Source organism: Podarcis tiliguerta (genome assembly GCF_965153285.1).
Source record: "Podarcis tiliguerta genome assembly, chromosome: 4".
Lineage (NCBI taxonomy): Eukaryota > Metazoa > Chordata > Lepidosauria > Squamata > Lacertidae > Podarcis > Podarcis tiliguerta.
Genome location: NC_139537.1, coordinates 21,145,638 through 21,165,797, shown reverse-complemented (window position 1 = coordinate 21,165,797; position 20,160 = coordinate 21,145,638). Strand labels below are relative to the sequence as shown.

Genomic DNA, 20,160 nt, shown 5'->3' with positions numbered 1-20,160 from the left:
GCCAAAGTATTGGAGCCTCAGCTTCAATCTTCTATCTTCAGCATCTATCTATCATAGGAGATGTAATAATAATAATAATAATAATAATAATAATAATAATTTTTATTTATACCCCGCCCTCCCCAGCCAAGGCCGGGCTCAGAGCGGCTTACGCTTACAAGCAATAATAAAAACAAGATAAATGATTACAACTTAAAAACAAAAGTAAAATACAACATTAAAATAATGGAGCATTAAAATATTAAAATGTAGCCTCATCGCAGGAGGAGAAGGAAAAGAAAAAAGAAAGAGAGGGAGGGAGGGAATCAATAGATAATAGATAATAGATAATAGATAAGCAGGTTCCATTTCAGATAAGCAGGTTTAAAATAGGTGAGCTGCTGTTCAACCCCTGTGGTAGGAGTTTGCAAGCTGTTGAGTCCCTCAGATCTGCCGAATGAAGAGTTAAGTGTAATCTGGAAGTTGGACTACAGAATTTGATCCAAATAAACGGTATCACTTTGCAGGGCTTTTGTTCCTCTTTTTTTTTTTAAATCACATTGCATCCCTTATTGTCCATGCCAATGTTATAGCTATCATTATCAAACAATGACTCACTTTCTATATAGCCTCTTTAACAATGATTTCCCCCTCCTCCTGTCTCTCTCTCTCTCTTTTGTCTACATGGCCTGCCAAATGCAATTTCACCTCTGTGCAAGCAGCCTTGTGGTACTTTCCTAGCTCTAAGAAATGCCCCTTTCTCTCCCAGCCGCTGTTCTCTTTGAATTCTCTCTCCCCACCCCACCTCCCCCTGCTCCCCACCCCCCTTTGCATTATTTTGCCCATGCCTTTAGCAGTGGGAGCAGCCTTCAGAATGCAAGCGCCTGCTCCGATGTCTATCTAGGCATCTTTGCATGCTCTGCCACGCATTCCCTCGTCACGAACGCTTGCTCCAGCGTCATGTTTACACTGCAGAGTGGTATTCTTAGCTTCATGCGTATCTCTCACGCTTTTGAGGGAAGGGCTGGGTGTGAAGACACGCTATTCCGAAACCCCCCCTTTGAAAGAAACATTGGAAAGGATTGTGCGAGATCAGATATCCAGCATCGCCTCCCATAATATAGACACATATAGAAATTTGTATATATAACACGTATTATTGACTGCAGTCCTTAGCGGTGCACAATGGGCAAGCTGGAAATTTGATCTTCATTGGCTTTGCCACCTCCGAGAATAAAGAAAATGGGTAGAAGCGAAAATAGTAATTGGAAATCGCTCCTGTGGAGGAAAGCTGTCATGAGAGGCGGATTGATCTGGCAGTGGCAGAAGTAGCGCTATTGATTGCTAGTCCTTAGTGAATTAAAAAGAAGACCAGGAGCCTTAATGCACCTCCCTCTCTTTCCTTTTGTGTCTGTGGGTGGGTGGGGGACGAGACAAAGAAGTGGCGACTTAGATTGCACTGCCGGGATAAAGACTTACAAAGAGGCAGGGGGATGCTATCTGGCTCCTTTAGTGGGTGACCTCGGCAAGGCGGAGTCAGAACAGAAGCCTTCGAGACTGCAAAAGGATTATTACCATAATTATTATTGCTATTACTATTAAAAGTGGGATAGAAATTACTTTCTGGAAGGCTTCTACGATGGCATTTGAGGAGGCGGAACTAGGGCAAAACCCTCTTGCAAAATGTGGATGTATACTTGATACTCTTTATTTTAAATTATTTCATTCCATGACATCTTCATAACACACTTTACAGCACATTTCGAATTATAGCTATTTTCAATTCTGTGTGTATGCATCTAAATAGCTTTTCCTTATTCCTCACCCTGTGACTTCCCTCCACCACCTAACAGCTTCTTCTGTTTCACACTCTGTTTCTATTGTGTTGTGAATATTGTTTTTAATTTCCCCCATAAACCATCTAGCCATATTTTGCCTTTACAAAATTTGGTTGGTGCATATCAATCGATTTGTTTTGGAACAATGTTTTTCCATGTATTCTTCTACACATATTGTCACTATAATATCCACTGTTGGAGACAGCAATGCTTCTAAATACCAGTTGCTACTACACACAGTTCCTACTTGCAGGTTTCCCATAGGCATCTGGTTGGCTGCTGTGAGAAGAAAATGCTGGACTTAGATGGACCATTGGCCTGATCCAGCAGGTTCCTGTGTACAGTGGTACCTTGGGTTACAGACGCTTCAGGTTACAGATGCTTCAGGTTACAGACTCCGCTAACCCAGAAATAGTACCTCAGGTTAAGAACTTTGCTTCAGGATGAGAACAGAAATCGTGCGGCAGTGGGAGACCCCATTAGCTAAAGTGGTACCTCAGGTTAAGAACAGACCTCCAGAACGAATTAAGTTCTTAACCCGAGGTACCACTGTACTTAAATGGGGCATTTTGAGTGCTGGTTCTCAGCCATGGCCAATGCTAGATTGTGTCCCTTCTTTTTCGTCTATAAGACGCCCCCATGTATAAGACGACCCCTATTTTTTGAGCCCAAAATTAAGAAATATTATAAACATTCCATGTATAAGATGACCCCCAACTTTAAACTTTAAAATTTTGCGGGAAAATATAGTCTTATAAACGGAAGAATCCAGTAATTTCATTTTTTATTTTGCTCCATGTGTGGACCATACAACCTGCAACCCACCAAGTTTTGCACAGCCCCACCAGCCAGGTATGCTCATCCTTTAAGGACTTAGTAAGTTTCCTTGTTTTTTGCTGCCTGCCTTGGACTGCAAAACCAGGGGTGATGTGTAAGCCCTGGCAGGCCACCCTAAACATCTATGAATGGCCAACTAGATGTCTTTGGGAAGCCCACAAGCAGGACACGAGGGCAATAGCTCTGTCACGATGTACCCCAGCTACTGGTATTCAGAATCATACTGGCTTTGATCCAGGAGATAGTATATCATTGTCTTGACTAATAGCCATGGATAGCCTTATTCTGTATGAATTTGTCCAAACCTGACAGGAGCACGTCAGCAATAACTCACACGGCTTCAGTTAACTCTTTATTCAATGAAGCAAGATAGCTCAGGAGGCCAGGCCCAGTGAGCAAAGCAACTCATCCCGGTAGAACTTGCCCCTATGAGTCAGTTGTGGGGACTGAAGGTCCCTGCCTTCCCACTACTCCCTAAGTCTCCTCCTCCCTGATTCCTTCCCAAGCAATCTGAGGCTCCTTTGTCTTGCTGGTCTTTGCTCCGCCCTCATCATACTGCTTTGGATTCTGGGAAACCAGAGGGGAGGAGAAATGGTCGCAGCGGAAGTGCGGGACACCTTGCAATGTCCCATTCCTGAATACCTGGAGAGCCACTGCCAGTCAGGATGTTGTTGTTGTTGTTTAGTCGTTTAGTCGTGTCCGACTCTTCATGACCCCATGGACCAGAGCACGCCAGGCACTCCTGTCTTCCACTGCCTCCCACAGTTTGGTCAAACTCATGCTGGTAGCTCCGAGAACACTGTCCAACCATCTCGTCCTCTGTCGTCCCCTTCTCCTTGTGCCCTCCATCTTTCCCAACATCAGGGTCTTTTCCAGGGAGTCTTCTCTTCTCATGAGGTGGCCAAAGTATTGGAGCCTCAGCTTCACGATCTGTCCTTCCAGTGAGCACTCAGGGCTGATTTCCTTAAGAATGGAGAGGTTTGATCTTCTTGCAGTCCATGGGATTCTCAGGAGTCTCCTCCAGCACCATAATTCAAAAGCATTGATTCTTCGGCGATCAGCCTTCTTTATGGTCCAGCTCTCACTTTCATACATCACTACAAATCTTGCCTACTTACAGTTAATTCTCAGAAATAACAGATGATTTCCCCCTCTTTTCCACAGATTGTTATGGATTTCAAACATCCGGATGGACATGCCGCAGCAGTTATGCTGCCTCAGCGTAGCTTGCTGGTAATGTCTGGAGAATCTAGATACCTCTGGACCCATGGGTAGGTGTTGACAGTCACAAGTTAATGATATCACATGCATAAAAATGGCAGAGCAGACTGGCGGCAGACTTCTCTTCTTGTTTCTTTAGCAGTCACCAGTTAATGATGATAATCCATTTGCCATTTCTTGTTTATTTACAGCAGGGCTAGGGAGCCTGTGGTCCTCCAAATGATCCTGGACTCCAACTCCCATCCTCCCTGATCATTGACCATGCTGGCAGGGGCTGATGGGAGTTGGAGTCCAACAGCAGCTGGAAAACCTCAAGTTCTCCACTCATGAGCTAGAGGAATAGAGGTGATAGGCAGGGACATGGGCCCTTTGCTCCTTTGAAGATATGCCCATTTATGTTGGCTTTAGAAACCAGGCTAGATGTTTTAAGATAACTAAAAAATGGTGAGGTAGTGTGCATGGGTATGTGGTTTTTAGGTCTGCTTTGTTCAAACTCGCAAAGCAATGATGTGATTTGCTGCAGTTTATTCTGCCACGGCTGAACTCGGCTCAGCAGCATAGAAGTCAATAACAGGCTGAGCGCTTGTCTTGCTGGGAGTCAAGTGCTGACGACCTTTCAAGTCAGCAATTCTGATGGGCTCTCAACTAGTCCCCTGGACAGATATACCACTCCTCCATGGCAAATTCTGCATTAATGAAGCTCGTTTATCAAGTTGAGGGGGAAAAGGCTGGACGTGAGAAAGATTTGGAGTTTTCCCTGAGGAAGCTCAAACAGACTGTACAGAGGGATACTTGGGCAGCATAGTTCCCAAGATTCCTTTTCCTGTACCAGGCAGATTTATTCATTATGTTACGATCCCACCAATCCTCCAGGGTGCTTGAGAATGGTATTTATGGGTCTTTCCTCCCACTTTCATTCTCTCAGCAACTGTGTGAGGTAGATTAAATAGAGAGGCAGCGTCTTGCCCAAAGAGAACATCATGGTTGATCAGGGATATGAACCCAGACTCCTTTGAGGCACTATCCAGGGCATTGCCCTTGATCTGAAAGGTCTGCATCCTGGGCATTTTCCTTGTCAATATCAAGGCCCGCAAATAAATAAACGAATAAAAATAAAATGTTATTTATATCCCGCCCTCCCCAGCCAAAGCCGGGCTCAGAGCAGCTAACAACAGTAAAAACAGCACAATTTACATAAAATCACAGTCAATTAATTGAAATACATTCTAAAATCAATTCAGAATCAAATTCATGGCAACCATTGGGCTAGAGTTCTATGAGGATTACAGAAGGAGAGAGGAGGTCAGACTGTGCCTTGGCCAAAGGCCTGGTGGAACAGCTCTGTCTTGCAAGCCCTGTGGGAAGATGTCAAGTCCCGCAGGGCCCTAGTCTCTTGTGACAGAGCATTCCACCAGATCGGGGCCACGGCCAAAAAAGCCCTGGCTCTGGTTGAGGCCAGCCTAACCTCCCTGTGGCCCAGGATCTCCAAGATGTTTTTATTTGAAGACTGTAAGGTCCTCCGTGGGACATGCCAGGAGAGGTGGTCCCATAGGTACGAGGGTCCTAGGTCCGTAATGTCAGCAAATGAGGTATGCAAATCCAAGAGGGACCTGCAGCAATATGTTGTAGTGCAGAGCAATTTGTTTTAGCCCGGCAATGTCATAGTCTCAAACTCTGAAGAGCAGGAGGAACCAGCTCTCTCTGGGGGGCTGTTGTACCCCCAACTGGGCAATCAGGCCAAGCTTCTGATGTTGGTGTTTCAAGAGCTGGTGGCCCAAAACCTGCAGAGCCTGAGATGGGTCATCCCCCCCCCCCCCCAGGTACATAGACGTTTAGACACTTGTCTCATTATTTCACGGGTTTCCATGAACCATCTCATCTAATATGTTTGTCATGTGTGGTGAGCCAGTGTGGTGTAGTGGTTAAGAGTGATAGACTCGTAATCTGGTGAACCGGGTTCGCGTCTCCGCTCCTCCACATGCAACTGCTGGGTGGCCTTGGGCTAGTCACACTTCTTTGAAGTCTCTCAGCCTTGTTCTCCTCACAGAGTGTTTGTTGTGGGGGAGGAAGGGAAAGGAGAATGTTAGCTGCTTTGAGAATCCTTCGGGCAGTGATAAAGCAGGATATCAAATCCAAACTCTTCTTCTTCTTCTTCCTCATCTTAGATAATAATAATAATCCTAGCTTCTGTTTTGTTTTAAAGCATCACACCTAGGAAGTTTGACATTGTTCAAGCATCTGAAGGACAGAAAATTGGAGCCGTCACTGCTGACATTGGAGATTTAACCTTGAACAAGAGAGGGGAAAGGACATCTTTCACTTTCAGAAAAGTGAGGAGAAGCCCTTGCAATTGCTGTAAGTTCCAGTTGTTCAGATGCAAACAATGGACCTTGTGGGGTCCCACTCCTTTAAGGCTATGCTCCCCTCACTTAGCCCTCAGCTCTTAAAGGCATGGCTGGATTAACTGCTCCTCATTAAACGTTGTGCCATGTTCATTCCACACTTGTACGGAATCAAACGCTCATGGCACTTCTAACTCTGTGGAACTCCCTGCCCATTGATACCAGACCTTAACCATACTGTTTTTGGCACCTGCTAAATATTTTTTTTTTCTTTAGGCAAGTCTGGCCAGCTATGTAAAGTCAACATATATTTTAATGAGCGGTTTACTTTAGAATGAGTATTTTAACTGCAGATCTTATTTAAAATTCTAAATTATTTTGGGTCAATTTGTTTTCAACTTCTGACTTTTATCAATAATATTAATGTATATTTTATGCAAACCGATTTTACAGTTAAGCAGCATGCAAATTCTGTAAAAGAAATGCATTTTTAAAAAGCAAGCTTCAGCACTTCTTGCCGAGGCTACAGCATCTTGGGATGCTTACCACGTATTGCAGCAGTAGCCAACGTGGTATCCTGCAGATGTTGCGGACTGCAACTCTGGCCTTCCTCACCATTGACCATGCTGCCGGCCGGGCTGATGGGTCTTGTAGTACGGCAACATCTGGAGGGCACCATATAGTCTATCCCTCCTGCATCAGGAGTGTCAGGCACTCTTCTCTGGGCTCTCCTGGCCTCCAGTTGCGAAACAAGCTGTCTTGGCAATATGGGAGCCCCAAAGGAATAGACTAGGGCTGAGTGGAAGGTCTATGAGAGCTAACAGCCTGCAGTAGGGGCACTTCTTCCCTCTTCTCTGGATATTCTTGCCAACCATGCCCTAGGGCGTGACCAGTGGTGACCACTACGTTCCTACTGGTCCCATCCTGCTCCCCACTCCCAGGACTCTCCTGGGGCTCTTTCAACTTGTCATGGATCACCCAGTGCTGACCCATTTCCTCTGCAATCCTTAATGCTGTCCCTTCCAAAGCCCACCCTCTCTGATTGGATGGGTGGAGCAACTTCAGGTGAGCAGTTAGATTCCTGCCCTTTTGACTGGGTCTGTTGCACTACAGGGCTTTTATTCCTTGGTTGGTCTGCTGCTGCTACACAATATTGATTGCACCCGGAAATAACCTTTTTTCTTTGTTGTCTCCTTTTAAAAACAAACCACTCCCCCTTCTTCTCAGCTAGCAACAAATTTGTCTTTGAAAGTGCAGCAGGAGTAAGCAATATTTCCCACCTTTTGGCCTCCAGAAAGCATTCCTGTGGCCAAAGAACACCCCTTAGCACAGAACGAGCACCTTAATCAAAGTAAGACTTTTGAGTCGAGCATAGCTCTAGTATTTCAGACAGTTTTACACAAACAATCTGATCGATGTGTTCTGAGAGAAAAAAAAAGTTTTTTGATTTGCTTCTTATGGTGTAAACTTTGGGAATTGTTGTTAAGGTTTGTTGCCACATCGGCACACCTAGGGAGGATGGTTCTATGTAGTCACCCAATATAAGTTTGGGCTTTTTGTTGCTGGTTCCACACCATGTCATGAAGCAGCCTGTCTTCGCCCTTATTTAAACTTGTATGATGCAGTTGTACCATTTTTGCATGTAATGTGGTGCAAATATAGCATGGAAACCGTGGTTTGCAAATTGAGATCCAGCCTAGGGACACACACTCTCCTTCCCTGCTCCCCTCCCCAAAGAGAAGCCTTCCCTCCCTTCCCATCTCAACATTAAAAGTTTTGAAGAGTTATTTGTGCACTGGTGCTAACTATGCAAGAGGTTATTCTAACCATGGTTCTCTTTTGAGCCAGAATTTGGTATTATGGTATCACATGAACCATTAACTTTCGTGCAATGTAACTCTAAACCACGGTTAATGTTGACAGTTAGTTCAGTGTTTCCCAGACTTGAGTCTCCAGCTCAAGACCAGTGGATGATGGGCATTGTAGTCCAAAAAGTGCTGGAGACCCAAGTTTGGGAAACACTGATTTAGTTCATCAAATGTATAGATTAGTGTAGATCACTAACTAGGTAATAGATGTGCCATTTTAAATTCAATTCAATTTTAAAACTGAAACTCAAAATGTGCAGTTTGGTTTGCGGTTTTCAAATTCTCTGTTAAGTGAGCGCAATCCAGAATGGACCACTCTGGTTTGGAGCACTGTGTTCTGTTTATGGACAAAGCAATCCTTATCCTTTCCTACCCTGTAGCTTATCCTTCTGTATGTGACAGCCAGCGTAAGGACACAGAGCCCTCCTTCCCGGATAATGAGAGTGAAGCCTCGAAGCTAGAAGAAAAGTATGTCCACGAGGTGTATGAAGGGATTGCAACGCACTTCAGTAGCACGAGACACAGCCCATGGCCGCGAGTCGTTGAATTCCTCAGGACCTTGCCGTGTGGGGCTGTTGTGGCTGATGTCGGCTGTGGCAACGGAAAGTATTTAGGAGTCCGCAAAGACTTACATATGGTAAGGAACTATGTGGTTTCAGTCCTCCTTGCTTTGAAGGGGATAGTTAAACTATCAGAATTGCATCTCCTGTGACATTTTTCCTGCATGGAAAGCTTTCTCTCTCTTTTTCTTTTTCTTTCTCCTCCTTTCCCTTCCCTCCAAAAAAGGTCCCACAAAGTGACTTACAACACAGTAGTTCAGGCTGGAATCAGAGGGAGGAGCCTTTGACTAATGTTTCCAATCCCTCAGATGGCGATTCTGACTTTTATTTGGCTTTGGACGGTCACCTGAGTTGAGCCAATATTCAAACAGGCCATTCAAAATGATAAAGAGTACCTAAAGCCCAATAAAGCTGTTGTAACAGTTGTGGCACGTGTCAGAACCAGGCCAGGGTTGTGGGTGGCCGAATCTGGAACCTGGAGCATGTGCTTGCCATCATGGTGGGATCCTGGCTGTCAGTTCCTGGCACTGGCTGTAATGCACTCTGCTGCAAATTATGGATGTCGAGAGGCAAATTGGCACTCGCTTTTGAGATGATTAAAAATGAACAGTATCCCTTTATCTTTGAATGAACTTGTTCCCTCCTCCTTTCAATTGCAGGGCTGCTTTCCATGGTCCTGAAACTATTGGCTTCTCTTTCTTGTCCAGGGTCCACCAGCACAAAGCCAGCAGGGGCAGCTATAGCATCTTGCCTCCTGGTGGGGACAGAGATATGGATCAGGACACTTATACTGCCTGCCATTATCCCCAGTGTTTCACATCGCTGCTCTCTGTAGAAGCCCACCAAGCCTGTGCAGAAACAATTGTTGTAGCTTCTTAGGCTTGGCCATAGACCTAGGCTTCTGCAGCTCTTGGTTCCAGCTGGGGATACCCCTGAAATTGTGCCCCCCAGTCCCATCTTGGCTTTCCCCACTGCCTTGAAGTTTTTCCTCTCAAGTGTGTCCTGAAATTGCTGCGTCTGTATTTTGACAACTAAATTTTGCCATTACAAGCCTATCCGGTTTGGCCGACTGTGCCTGGATTCATGCTATATTACCATATAATGATACCTGAGGTTATATGTAATCATCCCAAGAAAAGTCAAGAAAATGTGATAACACAGAGAGCAAAGTTCCACCCCCACCCCCTTTCAGGCAGCGCTTGAAGATTAAAACCCCAGGAGAGCTGCTTCAGCTGTAGAGTACTTTTCACAGTTGCTGTTCAAAGTACAAAGCCAGAGGGGGGAAAAGACAAAGTAGAGCAAGGGTGGGCAATCTGTGGCCTTTCACATTTTGATGGACTTCGACCCCCATAATCCCTGGCTGCTGGTTGAGGTTTCCTGAAGGGCACAGGTTCCCTACGCCTGCTCCCAGAGCAAAGGTAACCAATTTCTGTTTTCTCAGGAACCACATTGCCTTGCAAACCATCATCAAGTCAATAATAATAATAATAATAATAATAATAATAATAATAATAATAATTGTACCCCGCCCATCTGGCTGGGTTTCCCCAGCCACTCTGAGCAGCTTCCAACAAAGATTAAAAATACATCAAAATGTCACACACTAAAAACTTCCCTGAACAGGGCTGCCTTCAGATGTTTTCTAAATGTCAGGTAGTTGTTTATCTCTTTGACATCTGATGGGAGGGTGTTCCACAGGGCCGGTGCCACTACCGAGAAGGCCCTCTGCCTGGTTCCCTGTAACTTTGCTTCTCGCAGTGAGGAACCCCCAAAAGGCCCTCGGCACTGGACCTCAATGTTCGGGCAGAATGATGGGGGACGGGCGGGGAGACGCTCCTTCAGGTATACTGGGCCGAGGCCGTTTAGAGCTTTAAAGGTCAACATCAACACTTTGAATTGTGCTTGGAAACGTACTGGGAACCGATGTAGGTCTTTCAATGTAGGTGTTATGTGGTCTCGGTGGCCGCCCCCAGTCACCAGTCTAGCTGCTGCATTCTGGATTAGTTGTCGTTTCTGGGTCATCTTCAAAGGTAGCCCCACGTAGAGCGCATTGCAGTAGTCCAAGCGGGAGATAACCAGAGCATGCACCACTCTGGCGAGACAGTCCACGGGCAGGTAAGAGCTTCATAGCTCTAATAAAAAGGAGCTTAGACATTGCCAAGGAATTACATGCACAGTTCAGAGACATGAAACATGGCATTGTGGAAGAAAATCCCTCACTTTCATTACCGCGCCGGGGGCGAAACGTTAACCCCACACTGATTCAAAGTAGGTAGATTGCCAGCGGCCTGGTAAAATTGCTTTGTGGGGCAGATATGGCCTCGTGGGTTGTGAGTTGGCCACCCCTGCTTTAGAGCACAAAGCCTACATGCACATGTTTCTCTAGTCTTCTTTCAGGTATCCTTAGTTTGGAATATTCCAGGAACTTTAATCAGCTCAGTGCATAGTGAAACTATGGAACTTGCTCCCATAGGAAACAGTGATGACCACTAACTTAGATGGCTTTAAAGGACAGATGCATGAAGGGAAGGGTAATCAATGGGCTACTTGCCATTTTGACTGTGTTTTGCCTCCACAGTTAGAGGCAGCAATGCTTCTGAATACCACTTGCTGGAAACCACAGGAGTAGAGAGTGCCTGAAGCTCTTGCGCCTGAATCCTGCTTTGGGGTTTCCCATAGGTATCTGGTCAGCCACTATCAGAATACAGTTCTGGACTGGACGGGCCGTTGGCCTGATCCAGCAGGCTCTTCAGATGTTCATTTGACATGTCTGAAGTCTTCCACTGGCCTACCTCTCATGATGGTGGCATATTTTGCTTCTGCCAGTGTAGCTGGTCTTCTACCAAATCCTATGACATCTCAGCTGATAGACCCTAGCCTTAAGATTGCTCCCTACGAGTAAAAAAATGTTAACTGGCACACAATTCGAAAGCGACAGTAAGCAAATCCCAAGCTGACTTGCTCCTGAAGAGACTAAGGGAAGCTTTATTGTTGCTTTTCCCTCTTTGCGGCAATCCGTTATTAAGATTTATCTCTCCAGCAAGCTCTCTCATTCAGGAACTGGCGTCTGCAATGTAGTTAATATCCCAAATCAACTAATAATTATTTTCAGGCTACAACATTCAGGCATAAACACGCCCACTTATAAATCAGTAGATTCCTTCTGGTTAAAAATAAATTGCCTGAAGCAGATGCATTATAATTCCAGACAGGGAATTATAATAGGAACTTTTATTTTATCAGTGAGCAGGAAGAAGGGAGATAAACATGCCTGCCAGTTATAATGATGATAATAATAATAAACATACATCAGGTTGCTCTGGTATTATTGCAGCATGCCCGGCAACAGCTCACTTCATAAATCTGGTGTGGTTTTAGCTCGGGTCTGAATTGTTTGGCAGAGTGTGTGAGAAATGGCCAAAGGAGTGTTGAAATTACCAAGAGATTTTTGAGAGAGACCCTTGGGGATTGGAAGCAAGTGATAGATTTGCTACACTGGCCAAAAGGCAAATGTGGATTTGGGATGGTGGGAACCTCGCACATCCTTTCAATCCAAGTATTGCTTTATTTAAGTCAATGAAAAGGGAACCTATCTTGCAGGTGAAGGACTCAAAAGAGCAGACAGGTGAAAAGAAAGCCCAAAATAAAAATAGGGAGCCCACTGGGTATATGACACAATTCTCCTTTTTGTGGCGACGAGAGATGGCCTTCTCATTTTTAGACGCAGCCCCTTCTCTCTGAAAGGTGACGCGGCAGCTCTCTGCGAGGGAAAACAAAACACTACGTGAAAGAAATGTTAAAGGTCTGACTCAGAACAAGTGAAGCAAGGGAATTCTCTCTCCTTTCTCTGTCTCGCACTGTGGCTGCATGCTGTCATCTTTCTTGCTGTGTTTGTATGAATTTGCCCGAATTTAATTTGCTTCCTCGAGACTCTCATGCTATTAGTTATAGCTGAAATGTTTCTCTAGGGAGCCACATAATTTCATTTGGTGGCTGGATTTCAAAATTAGATGTAGTTCTCTCTCCATCAGCTTTTTGATGAGTCGCATCAATCAGGTTTCAAATGGACTTAAATGATCTAATTCCACCAGGAGGAGTTAGTTATTGTGAGGTAAAGCTAAAATGACCACAGTATCCTGTGGTTCTTTTTGTTCCCTGAGCTTGGGGAGATAATCAGCATCTTGCGGATGGCAGGCTCCCTAATAATTATTATATTTTGCATCTTCCTATCTCCGTCGCTAACCTGGTAATAGAAATAAATGTGGCCACTGCGCTATTCTAGGGTGAAACCATGGCACTTTGGTTTCTTTCCTTCACAGCCTCAAGAAACGTGGACAAGAAGAAAAGAACAGCTCCTAAGATTCTTTGGGGAAAGCCGTGGGGGACCATGTGTTGAGATCCTGCATTTCAGGGGGTTGGACTAGATCAGGCCCGTCCAACTCCCAAGAGACTGTGATCTACTCCCAGTATGAATAAACTGGCAGTGATCTACCCATTGTCATTGAGGATTGACCAGAGTTGTTGACCTTTTTTTGGGGAGGATTGACCAGAGTTTTTTGGGAGAGACCATAGTTGTTGAGCTTTCAGGGGAGAGGACTGCAGTTTACTTAAGACCGCGATCAACCAGGATCACCAGGGGATCTACCTATTGATCGTGGTCAACCGGTTGGACATGTCTGGATCCCTTCTAACTCTATGATTCTATGACTGTTTAAAGTGGTATAATACTCCTTCAGCATCTTAAAAAGTAGAGACATCACCTTGCCAACAAAGGACTGTATAGTTAAAGCTCTGGTTTTCCCAGTAGTGAGAGCTGGACCATAAAGAAGACTGATCGCACACTTCTTGAACACAGAAAGCTGTCTTATACTGGCATGATTTGTACACTACACTAAGCTAAACCATGACTAAGTGTGAACGAGCAAGTGTGAGAGCACACTTACTGCATCCTGCTGCATTCTGCACTTGCTAGAGCTTCCAAGTCCTCCTCGAGGGAAGTCTCATGTGCAGTGCATTGCAATAATGAGTTGGACATGACTAAATAACAACAAAATACTGCTTCAAATGTATGGTTATGGATGTGCAGCAAAGGCACTCTGCAGATGCTCAGGAGTGTTCATCTTTGCTACTTCACCCGCTGCAAGGCTAAAAGTTGGGATTTCAGATGGGATGATGGGCTGAGCCAGATGAAACCCTGGTTCACATAAGCATGGGGGGAAAGAGAGAATGAGTTAATTAAAATAATATGAAAGTGCCTCTGATAATCCAGTAAGATCATTACACCTTCTTAGCAACTCGTAATTATCTGTGTCCAGTCATTATGGGCATGCCTGCAGCTCCCATCGTATTATTTATATCAAATGCAAATTTAATCTGAAGCCTGTGTAGCCTTTGCAGTTTCTTCTCTGCATCTCAATTGAGGTAGTCTTCCCCCCTCCCCACCTCCCAGTGCAAGATCTAATCTTTTGTTTTGGGCAGTAGTGGATTCGCTTTAATACATAGGACATTACAAGTAAGCCCGACTTCACAATTATTTGATATAATTTAGATGCAAATTAGGAACCTCATATTCTGCCGGTCGTAGGCTTTCTTCCTCTTGGTTAGCTTAGCTGCAGCTCATTACATTTCATCAGAGTACAGTGTTGCCTCTTTTCAAGGTCACTCCAGTATTGTCTTTTTGATTGAATTCCTGCTTCCCAGTCAATTTATACTGTACATATTTAGGACAGAGTGTGATTGAAATCAGAAGAATTGTGCCTCTTTTTTTAATCATGGAAGGTGGCCACAGATACAGCCAATGAAGCACTCACTTTCTCCTCTTTTCAGCCGCTTGTTTGTACATGGAACCCTTTCATAGAATTGTTCATAGACCTCTGGAGGTGGAAGGGACCCTGAACATCATCTAGTCCAAGCCCTAGCAATGCAGGAATAGGCAGCTGTCCCATACAGGGTTCAAACCTGCAGCCTTGGTGTTATCAGCACCATGCTTTAACCAGCTGAGCTATAAGGCTGCTTAAACCTTTGAACCTCATTGGGCTCTTAAGTGCTGCAGCTTCATTGGCTAAAATGCCTGGTTGAAGTTGAGTGGTGCCTTAAATTTCTTTCATCTTTCTCAAGATTTCAGGGAGGGAGTCCTAGCTCATTGGTAGAGCATCTAGTGTCCATGCAGAAGGTACCAGCTTCACTCCACAGCAACTCCAGTTGGGCCTGGGATGGAATATCCCTGTCTGAAATCCTGGAGAGCAGCTGGCAATCAACACAGACAGTTCTGAGCTAAATAGACTATATAAGGCAGCTTCCTGGTAGAAATGGCTGCTGGTCGAAATTTGCCTTGTTTGCAATGCTTTTTAAATTCTTTTTATTTAATTGCATTTTTTAAAATAAAAAGAATAGGTGTTAGCTTCTACCAAAGGCCAACGACATTTTGAGGAAAGGAAACCAAATTATTTTATTCTGGGAGTAAGGAGCACTTTGCTTTTGACACCCTCTGCAAAATCCAAATGATAACGAACTACTTTACTGGGACATTGTGGAACAGAGGAGGCTCAGAAGACAAGACAGCCATCGCAGTGCAGCATTTCAAAGGAGACGGCATTTCTACCACACATGCTGGAGAAATCCAGAGGTGCCATTTGAGCGTGTCACATCTCGACAGTCCTCTTTTATTCTTTCTTTCTTCAAATTTCTACACAAGTATGCAGTTAAAATTTTGAAGAAGTGAGATCCAACCTTGAGATACTCAATTATTTCTTCCGCGGAGGAAAAAAATGTGCCAGAAATTCAAAATACTTGCAGGCTTTGTTGGGGGGGGGAAATGTCTGAAGGAAAGTAGATATACTGCTTGTAGGTGATTTTTGCAAAATCTGCATGAAACTTTTGTATGTATCTTGTTAAGAGTGCAGTCCTTCCCATTTTCTCTTGCAGTTTGGCTGTGACCGTAGCATGACTCTTGTGGACATTTGTGGAGAGAAGGGATTTCAAGCCTTTGTGTGTGATGCTCTCAGAGTACCAATACGAAGCGGCTCATGTGATGCCTGTATCTCCATTGCTGTCATCCACCATTTTTCAACAGTGGTAAGTTAAAACTCTTCCCTATGATTTGTTGCCATATCCTTTACACAGCAACAGTGGGTGTCTTATACAGTCGTAACTTGGTTCTTGAATGCCTTGGTACTCGTACATTTTGGCTCCCGAATGCCGAAAACCTGGAAGTGTGTGTTCCGGTTTGTGAACGTTTTTTGGAAACCAAATGTCTGACATGGCTTCTGATTGGGTGCAGGAGGCTCCTGCAGCCAATCGGAAGCAGTGCCTTGGTTTCCGAACGTTTTTGGAAGCCAAATGGACTTCCGGGACGGATTACGTTCAAGAACCAAGGTATGACTGTACTGGGTCAGATTGCTTGTCCATCTATCCCAGCATTGTCTCTTCCGAAGGACAGCAGCTTCCCAGGGGTCTCGGGCCAAGACCCATCGTCCACTTTGGCTTTCAGTGGCACTCACTTTTCCAGTGATGGGTGGGGCTAGGCTATCAGGACACCCATGTTTAACTTCTCAGCCATTAGCTGGCTAAGAGAGCCATCCTATAGCGAGATGAACCAGGGTGGGTGGGGTTAGGATCCATCCAATGGGTCTTTGGCTGAGCTGGGAGGTTTCTGGTGCAGCCAGGCTACATTGGCATAACACCCCATTCTTGGCTCAGTCAGAGGTACCTGGCTTAGCTAGGGCCCAGCTGGCTGAGTTGAACCTGGTGGATCTTAAGCCACCATAAGCCCTAAAAAGGATGTGTGGAGGGGGCGACTCAGGCTGGATCTTACGTAGGGCTGGGCGATATCTGCTTTTCAACATCACAATATATCAACAGCTAAACTGATATATTACGTCTGAAATGAGGATGGAACTATGTAGAGGCATTAGCTGACTTCAAGGTTTTTCCCACATTGTGATATTTGCATAGCACACACACAACATAATTTGCGATATATTGCCAGGTCAAAAACTATGAAACCGATATTGACTTCAAACCGGTTTTGGGTGATATATTGCCCAGCCCTAACTCCTAAGCCTGTTCAGAATGGTCATGTGACCCAGCCACCTAGCATAAATTAGACCAGCAGAAAAGGTGGTGTCACTCAAATACTGTCTTAAGTACTTGTTTTCCCTCTTCCAGGCTTAGGCCGGCTCAGTCAGCAGTAGTCCCACTCCTAAGCAGGAATTTGAATCTGGTATATGTCACAGCTGCTTAATTTATGCCGGCTTGCTTTACTCCAGCATCTTGTGTTTAGGGTTGCTCCTATATGCAACAAACACACGGTTCAGTGTACGGAAAGCTATGGTGCCCAAGGCGTGGCGCTGGATACCCGAAAGGCTACTTCTGCCCATATGAACCTGTGCACACACTCCAGTTCTTAGGGGAGGAGGCCCTGTTCTGTATCCTACCAACATCTGAGATGCCATTGGTAGGTGGAAGGAGCAAACCCTTCTTGCATAGAAGAGCCAGGGCCCAGATTATGGATTGTCTTGTTATGAAACATCCAGATTTAGGCATCAATTGTTATCTTTTTTTTCTTACTTGGGCACACCTTACAACAATGTGCTTACATCTGTGACGTTGGTTGCTCCTTTTTCATTTGAGCAAGCAATCATAAAAATGGCAAGCATAAGCAGTCCTTTAAGAGAAAAACAACAGCGTTTAAATGGAGGTTGACAATTGCCTTGAGTATTACAGAGCAGGAAAAAAATTATTTTACCAAATAAACAGATAAAGAGCAGTACAGGTGTTCCTGATTATATAAACCACTAGAGCACATCAGTTTTCCTTTGCTGTACTCGAGGCGTCGCTCTCACTTGCAGTCCTGCTGCTGTTAACCTTTGGACTGACTTGATCTGCTTTCCCCTTGACCAGGAGAGAAGGCTGGCCGCTCTCTGCGAATTAGTCCGGCTGCTGAGGCCGGGTGGAAGAGCCCTCATTTATGTCTGGGCTATGGAACAGGAATACAAGAACCAGAAGTCTAAATACCTGAAAGAAAAAAGAGCCCGCGGTGGTGCGTCGGAAGAGCTCGGCAGTGACACAGTAGAGGAAACAGGCGACAGTGACTGCCAAAGTTCAGTGCACCCCAAGAGCAGGTGTTGCAATGCAAACCAGGCCGTTCATGCCAAACTGCCCGTTCATACCAACAGAACATCCTTTGGCTCCCAAGACTTGCTGGTCCCTTGGCACCTGAAAGATGGCATGAAGAAGAAATCCAGGCCTGTCCAGTCTCATCAGCCTGTGGGATGCTCTGCAGACTCGCAGGAACTTAGTCCCATATTTCACCGTTATTACCATGTCTTCTCCAAAGGAGAACTGGAAGCGCTCTGCAAGAGGCTAGATTGCATAGAGGTGCAAGAGAGTTACTATGACCAAGGGAACTGGTGTGTAGTTCTTGAAAAGCGGTAACTTATCTACGAAACCTTGCAGGTTGCCAAAGTGGAAAGGGGATGTATTTGACATAAATATTTGGTTGCAAAAGGGTATTTGGGCAGCATCTGGCTTTATGTTTATAAAATAAATATTCTTTTTACAGTGTTGCTGGGATTATTTTACTTACCAGTTTAGGAACTTGTATCTTGCTCTGGCTTTACCAACCAAGTATATTTCATTTCTCTTGTTAAATTTCTATTCTGCCTTTCTACATTGAGGTACTCAAGGCAGTTTACACCCCTTAACAAGGACAGCCCCAACAGCTGCATGAACACAGTTGAATCAGGGTAAAGGTAAAGGTACCCCTGCCCGTACGGGCCACTCTTGACAGACTCTAGGGTTGTGCGCCCATCTCACTCGAGGCCAGGGGCCAGCGCTGTCCGAAGACACTTCCGGGTCACGTGGCCAGCGTGACATCGCTGCTCTGGCGAGCCAGAGCCGCACACGGAAACGCCGTTTACCTTCCCGCTAGTAAGCGGTCCCTATTTATCTACTTGCCCCCCGGGGTGCTTTCGAACTGCTAGGTTGGCAGGCGCTGGGACCGAACAGTGGGAGCGCACCCCACCGCGGGGATTCGAACCGCCGACCTTTCAATCGGCAAGCCCTAGGCACTGAGGCTTTAACCCACAGCGCCACCCGCGTCCCTATTAGTTGAATCAGGACTTGTCACTAAATGCAGCATCTGTAACTTGAGTCAACCAGCAGAGTAAGACAAGATGCTGAATAACAGTAAAGGGGCCTAAAGTGAAGGATTGTCTAGGACAGTAAAGAAAATAAAAATGAAGTGAAATGGTGGTTTTGGAACTGCATAAATAAATGAATGGGTGCTCAAGAAATCAGAGGAGGTTGTGGAGAATGGATTGTGAAGTTACATGGAAAGAACAATTAAGAGCATAAGAGCAAATGTTTGTCCTGAATGTAAAAGTTTATTATATAAAGTTAAGCAGCGTTGGCAAGTAGAAAACAAACAAACAGAATAACCCATTAAAAAAGGCAATATAAGCAGAGACTTGTAAACTTTAAAGTAATCCAGAATCACAAGAGACCATAATGTTCAGCACAGTCACTGGCTCATTTCCCCAGTTTCCTTATGTACAAATGTTCCCCAACTCTTCACAGTGATTTAATTTTCATCTCTGGTTCGCAGCAATGTTCCCATTACCTTCCACAATCTTTGTAAGCCTGACATTTTATTTTTTAGATGGAATGCAATGGATTGAGGGCTGGGTTAAAAGAGGCAGGGGTCTAAGGTTTCTGTAAGGCACCAAGCAGGTCTCGAACCATGATGTCCAGCCTCTGCTCTCCAGCTCCTTACTTCTTGCACCACCAGGCCAGGCAGAATAGGCTGTGTGTGCGCGCCCACTAAAGGTAAAGGGCCCCCTGACCATTAGGTCCAGTCGTGACTGACTCTGGGGTTGTGGTGCTCATCTCGCTTTATTGGCCGAGGGAGCTGGCGTACAACTTCCAGGTCATGTGGCCAGCATGACTGAGCCACTTCTGGCGCACCAGAGCAGCACATGGAAACGCCGTTTACCTTCCCGCCGGAGCGGTACCTATTGATCTACTTGCACTTTGTGCTTTCGAACTGCTAGGTTGGCAGGAGCAGGGACCGAGCAACGGGAGCTCACCCCGTCACGGGGATTCGAACCTCCAACCTTCTGATCAGCAAGTCCTAGGCTCTGTGGTTTAACCCACAGCGCCACTCGCGTCCCCGTGCGCCCTCTAGGCTGCAGTTTTAGCCCAGATGCTGTCAGCTGATCCTCCCAAGTCCACTTAGACACATCTGTTGCTATAAAGCCCTTTTTGGCCAAGCCAGCTCATCAGCCTAAGCATCTTGAGTGTAAAGATGTTGCTGCTTCCTCTTCCTGACAGTTCGCTCAGACTGTGACGAATGCTTGCCTGAGGCCTCACATCTACTTCTGGTCCCTTTAGTGCTGTCATCCTTCCTTGGAACTCAGCCTTTTGCACGTCTCTGTCCTTGACTCTGACCCTTCAGTCTTGGTCTACCTGTTCTGGCACCTGACCTCTAGCTGTTCTACAAACAGATCTCTTGTCT

At 45.3% G+C, this 20,160-nt stretch overlaps 1 protein-coding gene across 5 annotated transcripts in view; it reads left to right on the top strand.

Moving 5' to 3' along the window:
- The window catches only part of ALKBH8 (alkB homolog 8, tRNA methyltransferase), a gene marked incomplete at its 5' end in the record, with an annotated part of 61,767 nt that extends 43,558 nt beyond the window's left edge, over nucleotides 1-18,209 (top strand). For 4 of the 5 annotated variants that reach the window (XM_083436386.1, XM_083436385.1, XM_083436387.1 and 1 more), the window contains 5 exons: nucleotides 3,819-3,925; nucleotides 6,079-6,230; nucleotides 8,466-8,722; nucleotides 15,570-15,719; nucleotides 17,547-18,209. In XM_083436386.1, coding sequence (XP_083292512.1) covers nucleotides 3,819-3,925; nucleotides 6,079-6,230; nucleotides 8,466-8,722; nucleotides 15,570-15,719; nucleotides 17,547-18,080 — 1,200 coding nt within the window. In that variant the 3' untranslated portion in view covers nucleotides 18,081-18,209. The remainder of the gene's footprint in view (nucleotides 1-3,818; nucleotides 3,926-6,078; nucleotides 6,231-8,465; nucleotides 8,723-15,569; nucleotides 15,720-17,546) is intronic. The other variant, XM_083436389.1, reaches the window with a different exon arrangement.
- Between the last annotated feature and the right edge of the window lie 1,951 nt (nucleotides 18,210-20,160).